We start from the raw sequence: 11,067 nt of genomic DNA on the forward strand, positions 1-11,067 counted from the left end.
AGCATCACTCTGCTTTTCCACAGTGCTCACACACTGCATGACAAAACCCTTGGTGTTGTTCATTCATTCTTTCATTCATTTTGGTGCCGGTACTGGGGCTTGAACTCAGGGTCTGGTGCTTTCCCTTAGCTTATTTATTTATTTCTTTATTTGTTTGTTTGTTTGTTTTTTGGCCAGTCCTGGGGCTTGGACTCAGGGCCTGAGCACTGTCCCTGGCTTCTTCCCACTCAAGGCTAGCACTCAGCCACCTGAGCCACAGCGCCACTTCTGGCCGTTTTCCATATATGTGGTGCTGGGGAATCGAACCGAGAGCTTTATGTGTAGGAGGCAAGCACTCTTGCCATTAGGCCATATTCCCAGCCCTTTCCCTTAGCTTTTTAACCCCTCCAGTTCCAACTTTTTTCTGGTTCATGAGAGATAGGAGTCTCTAGGATTTGTCAGCCCCAGGCTGGTTTCGAACCATGATCCTCACATTTCAGCCTCCTGGAATCACTCCTGGAATGACAGGCATGAGCCATCAGTGTCTGGTGGTATCTGCTTATTTTTATAAAAACATGCTCAGAAATGAACCCTCCTGATAATATTTTTTGAAAACACTAGACAAGATGAACCTCTCATTTGTGCTACGGATAATTACATGTATTTTGGATTTACTGTGGTTGCTATGTACTGTGCCGGTTAGTAGATTTCCCCTTAATGTGCAGCTTCACATCGATGAACCCAGAAGGATTAACACACACTTGTCTCTGCAGACATTTCCAAAGCAGAGTCTAATTTGAGAACCCAATTAATTATGCTTGATGAACGCAATCCAGATTCTAACTTGATTTTATTTTCCTTTACCACTGGAAAAGACAAAATGCACATTAACAAGATTCCTTTCCTTCCACATGAAGTAAATAGCTATAGGAGGGTTTTTTTTTGTTGTTTATTTGTTCGTTTATGTGCCAGCCTTGGGATTTGAATTCAGGGTTTAAGCACTATCTCTTAACTTCTTTGGTAAAGGCTGGCACTGTATACTATTTGAGCCATAGATCCACCTGCTGGTGGATTTGCTGCCCAGGCTAGCTTGGAACTGTGATTCTCAGATCTCAACCTCTCAAGGATTCTAGGAATAGCCACCAGTCCCTGGCTATGATCAATCTCCTTTCCTCTGAGGTTTCCGTTTTTCTTCTGTACCCTATAAGCCATACATTGGATTATTTTGAAGTAAATCTCAGACTATACCATTTTGTCCTTAAAGTCAAATGATAAGAAAATAGTATTTTAAAAAAAACCAAAAAGAAAGAAAACAAGGATTACATTTCAGGGTGGTGTGGCCAGACCCCAAAGTAGCACATGGTAAGCACACAATGATCCTTTGTGAGAAGAGTAGAATGAGATTATTTCCTAGATGCGATAGAGTCCTAACATTTCCATTCGCATTTGCATATATTATTCGTCTTCAGCTTATGTTTCGGAGTCACTTACCTTGGCCCAGGCCTTAGGTCATAGAAGATGAAACAAAATAACTCTGCCAGTCATCCCAGGCGCCATTTAAACTGAGGAATTTATCTCTTCAGAGCCTTAAAGAATGAACGATAAAGCGAGTTTATGTTCTCCATGATAAATCAGAGGCTCCAGGCTTGGAGTTGTGATGTTCGCTCAGCCCCTTGTGTGGACTGTAAAGATTTACTGTTGGCACCGTGACTCAAGAGAGACTTAACCACTCTGGAGAGGTGCAGTTTCTAGAATGTTCTCCAAATCTCCGTAGTTTGGGGAGGTTCTATGGCATAATGGTGGAGTGTTGCTATCCTCTGATCAGCACAGCTATAGAACTGTGTACACTTCCTGTACGATTATTCTTTCTCTCCTTATTTTGTGCCAGTACTGAGACTTGAACTCAAATCCCTGGCCATTGTCCCTGAGTTTGTTTATTATTATTATTTATTTGCACAAGGCTGGTACTCTACCCCTTGAGCCACAGCTCTGCTTCTAGCTTTTTACTTGTTTATTTGGAAATAGGAGGTTCACTGGCTTGTCTTCCCTGGCTGGATTCTAGGTTAGGAGCCTCAGATCTCAGTCTCCTACTGTAACTAGAATTACAGGGGTGCACCACCACGTCCGGCTGAGACCCCCCCGCCCCCCATTTCTAAAGGTGAAAATCTTCATCTCCTACTGAGATAATGCCCAAACACAGCCTGCAACCATTTCATGGAAAGTTCCAGAAATCTACCCTTAGGTTCTCCATTGCATGCTGTTCACCATGTTCACACGGTGAAATCGTGTGTCTTCCTCCCTTCTCCAACCCTCCCAGGACAGGAATTATCTTGTTGGTTGTGTGTGTAGACCCAGGCTGTCTTTGAACTACGATTTTTCAGATCTTCACCTCTGGAGTAAAGCGCTGACAGATACTCACTAGTCGGAAGGCTTGTGTTTGCATCTTGGAGGGGGAGGGGGGTTGTGTTCCCTGGTATGGTCTCAGGCAGAACAGCATTGGTGTCCTATCTGGGAATTGATAAGGAGTGTGGCTTTCCAGTCCCAATGCCAGTCACGTTGAATCGGAAATTCTAAGGATGGACACGTCCCAGTCTCTAAGTCGTTGTCTTACTGTAAGGCATTGAGGCCGCAGGAGAGAAATGCTCAGTCATGGGGAAATAGTCTCTTCACTTCTGAAATGTTCCTCTCCTCACTGATCTTTTGAGCCAGGCACTAGTGGCTCACGTCTGTCGTCCCAGATAATCAGGGGGTTGAGACCATGGCTGAGATCATGGTTCAAAGCCAGCCAAGGTAGGAAAGCCTCTGAGACTCTTATCTCCAATGAATCAGCAAAAAGCTGGAGGTAGAGCTGTGGTTCAAGTGGTGGAATACCATCTCTGAAAGAAAAAGCCCAGCAAGAGCGCAAGGCCCTGAGTTCAAGCCCCAGTATTGGCACTAAAAAAAAAAGGTGACATTTTGATTTTAATATGGATCCTTTTGAAACGCTGAGCTTAATTTTCAGTTGCACGCGCACAATTCTCCCAGTTAAGACTACAGTAAAACTGACAATCTGCCGTATGTTCATCATTTGTTATGAGATGATTTCTAATAGTTCACCTAAAATTATGTGAGGTCAGTGAAACTTCATAGGAAAATCTCTCCACAGATGGGAAAGAAGGTTGGGGGGGGGGGTGTAATCAATCAAGATGCATTGTGCTCATACATTTGACATGTTGAATTGAAACTCCTTTATAGAACTGCTTACAGGTAATAAAATAAAAACATTTTTTAATAAAAACCCTACTAAATAAAAAGAAGGAGCAAAAAGGAAATATCCAGATAAAATAAAATCGATCCTATTCTTCTACTGATTGAAATCAAATGCTGTTTTGAGGGAGGGAGGTTGGTAGGGGCTGGGCCAGGAATCTGTCCCATTGTTTTTGGGCTCAAGGCTGGTCCTCCCATGTAAGCCACAAGCCCCAATTCTGGCTTTCTATTGGTTCATTGCTTTTTTTGCCTGGGCTGGCTTTGAACCACGATCCTCAGATCTCAGCCTCCTGAGTAGCTGGGATGACAGGCGGGAGCCACCGACACCCAGCCTCAATCAATCTCTTTAAATACAAAGCTAAGAGCTGATTAATGTACAAAAATAGAGGCACACTTCCTACCGGCAGGCAAACAAAAGATACAGCTCAAAGGAAGAGGGAGGTACTCAAGAGCATTTGACAGAGGAAATCTGTATTCTTCACACAGCCCTGTCAAGCAATCCCACCTCCAACCAAGAGAAGAGAAGAAATAAATCAGAGATGGTGCAAATGCCACAAGACCAGAATATAAATATGTATGTCACAGAGAGCAGGAAGCACCAAACAATCCTATGTCTCAGAGAATATTTAGTGTGCTGCCTCCCAGCAAAGACATAATGGAAAGGAAGGAAAAGAAAACCCTAAGATGTAGGTAAATCTCAAGATTCTAGCCTTGCATCTTCTGTCTTTTATATCCTACCCAGAATGCCTTGCTACAGGTACACAGGTACAGGCAGGGGGCTGCATCGGGAGACAGACTTAGCATTCCTCCTGCGTCCTGACCCAGCGCTCACGTTCACTTCACCAGAGAGAATCTAGATGTCACCCGCCAACTGCAAACAATAGTAACCAGAAGAAGAAGAACAGTAATCTGACTACAGGATGCAGAATTTAGGACCTACACGACACACATTGTAAAAAAGACAGACAGGCAAAACTAGACTGGACAGGCATCGTTGTCTTTCATTGTTTCCATTTAAAACCATTACCTCAATAGTGTCTTCCTTCCTTCCTTCCTTCCTTCCTTCCTTCCTTCCTTCCTTCCTTCCTTCCTTCCTTCCTTCCTTCCTTCCTCCCTCCCTCCCTTCCCTCCTTCCTTCCTTCCCCTCTCTGTCTTTCTCTCTCTCCCCCTCCCTCTTTCCCTCCCTCCCTCCCTTTCTCCTTTCTTTCTTTCACCAGCCCTGGGGCTTGAACTTAGGGCCTGGCTCTGTCCCTAAGATTCATTTCCTCAAGGCTGGTGCTCTACCGCTTGAGCCATAGCTCCACTTCCAACTTTTTCTGAGAAGTTTATTGGAAAGAACAGTCTCGCAGATTTTTCCTGCCCAGGCTGGCTTTGAACTGTGATCCTTGGATCTCAACACACACACACACACACACACACACACACACACACACACACAATTAAAAATGCCAATGATATTATTCTTATACCTTTCAAGGATCTTTACAATTCCATTTCCTCAGTGAAACTTTTCATATTGCCCAATTCAATCTCTTCCAGTGTCTAGGCCTTAAAGTAGTACATTTACTTACTGAGGCCTGTATTGGATTATTCTATTCATCATAGTCTAAACCTTGCATAACACCTGGGACACAGACAAACTTCACAAATTCTGGCAACATTGAAATGAACTGGTTTGATTGTTCTAGAAAGAGAGAGGAAAATCCAGCACATAAAGATAGGTAAAACAGAATTAACACCTTCATGACAGAGATGTTGTTAGTGAATGACACTCAAGGATGTCATGAAATTCACTGGTCATGCCAGCCTTGGTGTCTCACACCTATGATCCCAAGCTACTTGGAAGGCTTGAGATCTGAGGATCCCGGTTCAAGGCCAGTCCAAGCAGAAAGATTCATGAGATTCTTACCCTCCAATTAACCAATAATAAGCCAGAAGTGGAGCTGTAGCTCATGTGGTAGAGTACCAACCATCCTTGAGTCCAGAAAGCCAAGTAAGAGTATGAGGCCCTGGGTTCGAGTCTCACTGCTGGTACCAAAATAAAATCCCTCCCCACTCTAATTCTGCCTTTTGTGTTTTCTTTTTCATTTTGTGCGGCAGGTTTGCTTAGTAGCGTACCTTGGCTTGTTCATGCTCTGTGTCTCTTACCAAGTGGACGAAAGGACTTGTATTCAGTTTTCTATGAAAGTAAGTGGCTCTTTTTTTCTTGTTTTTTTCATCATTGCATGGAATAAGTACACAACTTTTTATTAAGCACTTTGCTGAAAGGGTTTCATATCTATCATGCTAGAAATTACATTTTCACAAGCCCCTCAACCCCCCCCCACCCCCCCAGAAAAAGAATGTTTTAGGAGGCGCCGGTCCAGATGCAAAGGCAAGGCTAGTCTTTCTTAAATCTTAATTTCCATGAACTGGTTTGGCCTAGCGTCTGTAACATGCTTTCTTCTATGCCCTTAAAAGGAATATCAAATGTTCATCCATCTAGCCAAACACTTGGCCGGTGGTATTTTGCAATGCCCTCTATCTTTGTTGGTGTGCAATTCCAATAGCTTGGAGGTTCCTTACAATATTTTAATCATGAGACAATCTAAATGTGTTTCCCTCTGTGTAGGTAGAGCCATGGAGAGAAAAATTACACTTGGCATGTCACACATGCACAAAAAACAGTTAATTGTGAGTGGTGGCATTGTGGTGACATTTTGTCGTTTTTAAAAAAAAATTGAAATGTTATAGTGAGACCTAATTTTTCTTCTTTTTCAATCTCTTTTTCCTTTGTCTTTTTATTTGGGGGGGGGTGGGTAGGAACGGGAGTGGGCAGGACTGGAGTTTAAACTCCAGGCGTGAGTGATTGCCTTAGCATTTTTGCTCCAGGCTAGCGCTCTACCACTTGAGCCACCTCTCCATTTCTGGCTTTTAGGCAGATCATGGGGGAAAAAAAAGAGAGTCTTCTGGACTTGGCTATTCAGCCTGGCTTTGAATGGCTGCCTTCAGATCTCAGCCTCCTAACATGACAGGACTGAGCCATTGGCGCTTGGAAAATATGGTTTCCCCTTCCTGTTTTTCTTTTCGTTTCTGGTAGTACTGGGATTTGAACTCAGGGCCTCATGCTTGCTAGGTAGGCACAATGGTCTGCTCCAATCCTTTCTTATTTGAACGATGGCACACAGGCTGAGAAGCCTTGGGCTGACTATGTGTGTGGGAGTTTTGCCTTCACTGTTTTCTGGGGTGAAGAGAGGGTTCCCCTAAGCTGATCGAAATCTTTGTTTTTTTTTGGGGGGGGGTTGTTTGCTACCTATTGAATATTTCTGAAATTTAGAAGGCTGTTCCTCTAGGCTTTCTAGCTCCCCCCACCCGCCTCCTATCGTAATTTTTTGTGTGTAGTCACCGCCCAACAAATATCAGAATTATGAATGGATGTCTGCTCTGTTCTGCAGTTTCCTTTGAATGGAAATCCTCAGGTAGGAAGAGTAAAATTTCAAAAATGTAGATATATGCACCAAGATTTGACCTCAGCACTTCTTATTTATTTATTTACTGACAGTACTGGGGCTTGAACTCAGGACTTCAAGCTCACTAGGCAAAGCTCTACCACCTGAGTTACCCCCTAAGCCCAAATGGCATCCCTTCTTCTTCTCTCCTCTCCTCTCCCTGTCCCCTTTCCCCTCCTCCCCTCCTCCCCCCTCTCTCCTTTCCCCTCCCTTCTCTTTCGTGCTACTGCAAGGGCTTGAACTCAGGGCCTCACACCGTCGCTCGGCCTTTTCACTCGCAGTGGGCGCTCTACCCCTTGAGCCACACACACGTCCTCCATTCCAGCATTTTGCTGGTTAATTCGGCATAGCATTTCGCCACCGGAGCTTTCCTGCCCACTCGCTCTGGTCCTCTGATCCCAGTGTCTTCCACAGAGAGCTAGGATTACAGGCGTGAGCTCAGATGACCGGGGACAGGCAATCAGACCTCCTCCTCCTTGCAGACTGTGCGTGCACACACACACACACACACACACACACACACTTTCTCTTATGCTGGCTCCTGGATGTCACCAACACTTTGCTTGCTTTCTACTTGGCCTCTCTACCCCCCGAGCTTGGCAGGCCAATTTGGTTGTGGCTTTTGCCTGTCCCTGTGGCCCTGCGTTCCTGGGTCTTAGAAATGTGGCTTCATGTGCAGAAAGCTCTCTCCCCTTCCCTCCCTCCTCCCTCCTTCCCTCTCTCTTCCCTTCCCAGGCACATTCTTCCGAGTAATTAAATTGAAGCAGACCTCTCCCCTTCCCCTAAGCCAGGACCATGGGAGCCAAAGGCAGCCGGGCCCCAATGAGAGCCACTCGAGTTGTATAAGCTCAGGGCCACCGTACCCGCGCCTCTGCCCCAGCAAGACGCGTTTACTCAGCTCGTTAAGTTGATTTTTAAAAATCGGGGGTTCAAAGCCAGCAAGCGTATGGCTGTCAAGAAGAAGACTTAGAAATGGCGAAAGAAAAGAAAAAAGGTAAAAAAAAACAAAACTAAAGCTCCTGTGTAGGAAAGGGAATCCACATGTCATGAGAGGATCAAGAGTCTACTTATAACCTGAACTAGGTAAGCAACTTGATTCTGCCCCTTCCTTCTGTGGATCTAGAGCTTGTCCAAGAAGCTGAGTTCCCCCCCCCCCCCACTCGTGGGAGACCCACAGGGGACCTGAGCTCGCTCGCATCCAGTGCTCAGCTTGGCCTGGCTTGCCTCTGTGCTCCGCCAGCTAAGAAGCACCATTTAACCTGAGCAACCAAGGACAGCACCTGCGCCCCCCCCGCCCCCCCCCCCCCCCCCCCCCCCCGCCTGTCATCCCAGCTACTCAGAAGGCTGAGATCTGAGGACCCCGGTTTGAAGCCAGCCTGGACAGGAATGTCCATGAGAATCTTTACCTCCCATAAAACCACCAGAAAACAACAGAAGAGCAGCTGTGGCTCAAGCAGTAGAGCACCAGGAGGCCTTGAGCAAAGATGCTAAGGGACAGCACTCAGGGCCTAGGTAGGCACTGTCCCTGAGCTTTTTAACTTCTTGAGCTCTACCACACAGAGTCCCAGCGTCACTTCTGGCTTTTTCTGTGCGTGTGGTGCTGAGGAATCGAACCCAGGGCCTCTCGCAGGCTAGGCGAGCGCTCCACCGCCGAGCCACCTCGCCAGCCCCCTTGTCTCCTGATGTCTTGCAGCTTCTGTACTTCTCGCTGAGTGCCCTGAGCCTGACGGTGTGTGTGCTAGCCCTGGCTTTCCAGGCCCATCTTTACTCCCAGCTCTCCCAGTTTACCTGCGAGACCACGCCGGACGCCTGCCAGTGCAAACTGCCCTCCTCGGAGCCCCTCAGCAGGACTTGGGTGTACAAGAGCGTCTCGGGCTGCTCCAGCATCACCGGGACCCTCAGACTCTTCCTGATTATCCAGATGGTTCTGAACCTGGCGTGCGGCCTGGTGTGCCTGGCGGCCTGCTTCGTGATGTGGAAGCACAGGTACCAGGTCTTTTATGTGGGGGTCCGGATGTGCTCCCTGACACGGTCCCAACGCCAGCAGTGAAACCTCTCAACCATCTTGCTAAACAGCAACAACGAAATCCAAAACCCCAACCCTTAAGTCCTCCCTCCCCCCACAAAAAAAACCCCAAAAGCACACTACTGACCAGCTGAAGTGAAAAAAAAAATTGTATTTTTTTTTAAAGAAATAAGATGAACATACACCCCCCCACCCCCAAACAACTTCACCTCTTTGGACAATAGAGGACGATTCATAGCTCTAAAGGGATATATTTTTTAAGAATATTTTTTCAGAACACAAAAAGAGCATTGCTTCAGATTTCTACTGTAAAGTATTTTTTGTATGTGTCTAATATGTGGGGTGAGGGAAAGATCCAACTTGATTTGGGAGGATATTAAAAGTTGAAAAGAATACATGAACAGAGGCAAAAAAAAAACACCAAACAAACCCGAACAACAGCAACAATATGCCATAGATAGATCTTTATAGTCTGGAGGTCTAATGCTTATTTATTTTAATATTCATTTTTTTTACCCATAGATTTATAGATTTTTTTCCTTTCCCTCCCTCCCTCCCTCCCTTCTTTCCTTCCCTTCTCCCTTCCCCTTCCCTCCCCTCCTTCCCCTCTCCTTTTCTTTCCCCTCTTCCTATGGTGTGAGTACTGGGGCTTGAACTCACACTGCTGCTTAGTTTAGTTGGTGCTCTATTATTTGAGCTACACCCCCGTTTCTGGCTTTCTTTTTTTTTTTTTGCTGGCTCCTTGCAGGTCATTACCTCTCTTGGATTTGCCTGCCTGGGCTGGCTTTAAACCGCAACTCTCAGATCTCAGTCTCCTGAGAAGCTAGGAATGAACCACACTGGTGCCTGCTGTATAACTTTTCCCCTTCGTCCAGTTACATGTGGGTGAACTGGCATTTCAGATCTGCTTGCTAGATTTTCTAGAGTCTTCTTTTCTAGGGTCTTCCCATCACCAGCCATTTTCCCTTGGAGTGTCTTAGAAGAAGGCAGGGCAAGGAAGGCTGAATCTCCATCCTAGAGATCTCCTGGAAGAGAAGTCTTGAAGGCATGACGTAGCTTTAAGTGAGAACAGACGGGGCCTGAGTGGCTCACGCCTGTCATCCCAGCTACTCAGGAGGCTGAGATCTGAGGATCAGGGTTCAAAGCCAGCCTGGACAGGAAAGTCCATGAGACTCTTTATCTCCAATGAAACCATCAAAAAGTCCGGATGTGGAGGTATGGCTCAAGTGGTAGACCGCTAGCCTTGAGCAAAGCAACTAAGAGAAAGTGACTGAGCCCTAAGTTCACACACACACACACACACACACACACAGAGCAGAGTGGAAAAGGAAGAGACTTGCAAAAAGGTAACTAATTAGGAACACCTGGGTTGGAGGCAGCCTTGGTGGTGCTTGGCTTTGGCTCTCTGAGATCACTTGCTAAATGAATTTGCCTCTCCGGTAAGTTGTATTCCTAATGACGTAGAAAGTTTAAACATAATTACAGGATGCTCCTATTCTATCATCTACAACAAATCATTAAGATTAATTGCTAGCTAATTGTTCATTATCATTATGCTCAAAAGTCTATTTAATGAGCTGTGGCTGTACTTAGACTGTGCTGTCTGTTTGAATAGAAATGACTCTCACAAGACAAAAGCTACCTAAAGATCCTTTTTCTACTTCTTTCTGGTGGTAGGTATGCATTAGGAAAATTGATTTTATTAAAAAACAAAATACCACTCAGGTTAAAAACACTCATTTACACAAAAACAAAAGCGTATTTGTCCAAGAAAATGTTTATACAAATAGCACATATGTTGAAAGTATCTCTCGGAGCAACCAAGTCCATTTGAGGGAGACTGTAAATTGTTGACGATTTTATTCATGACATTGTATTTAATATGCAGTCCTAGCACTGATTTGTATGCCCCAATGACCCAGAGACTCAAAATTACATATACATATTTTTTTTCTTAGTATTTGGTGTAGGTACTGGGACTTGAACTCAGGGCCCAGATGCTGTATCTTAGCCACTTCCAGATTTTTGCTGGTTAAATTGGAGATAAGTGTCTCATAGACTTTTCTGCCTGGGCTGGCTTTGAACCACAATCCTCAGATCTTAGCCTTCTGAGTACAATTCCTGATCTCTGTACCTCACCATAATAATAATAATAATAATAATAATAATAATAATAATAATAATAATAGTATTTTAAAAAATAAACCAAAATTAAAAGTGAGAAAGTGGTGCTTTAATGCTAGGGAGCCATTAGAAACACCCCCTGAGTACTTTTCACAACTTTTATTTGTAAGCACACGGAGGGAGTTTTCTGTTAGAAAATTAAAA

General features: G+C 45.0%; 1 protein-coding gene across 1 annotated transcript in view; it reads left to right on the forward strand.

Moving 5' to 3' along the window:
- The window catches only part of Sspn (sarcospan), a 15,432-nt gene extending 6,605 nt beyond the window's left edge, over positions 1–8,827 (forward strand). The window contains exons 2-3 of the mRNA XM_048335245.1: positions 5,326–5,412; positions 8,407–8,827. Coding sequence (XP_048191202.1) covers positions 5,326–5,412; positions 8,407–8,763 — 444 coding nt within the window. The 3' untranslated portion in view covers positions 8,764–8,827. The remainder of the gene's footprint in view (positions 1–5,325; positions 5,413–8,406) is intronic.
- Positions 8,828–11,067: the final 2,240 nt, after the last annotated feature.

The sequence above is a fragment of the Perognathus longimembris genome, chromosome 27, assembly GCF_023159225.1.
Source record: "Perognathus longimembris pacificus isolate PPM17 chromosome 27, ASM2315922v1, whole genome shotgun sequence".
In the NCBI taxonomy this organism is placed as follows: domain Eukaryota; kingdom Metazoa; phylum Chordata; class Mammalia; order Rodentia; family Heteromyidae; genus Perognathus; species Perognathus longimembris.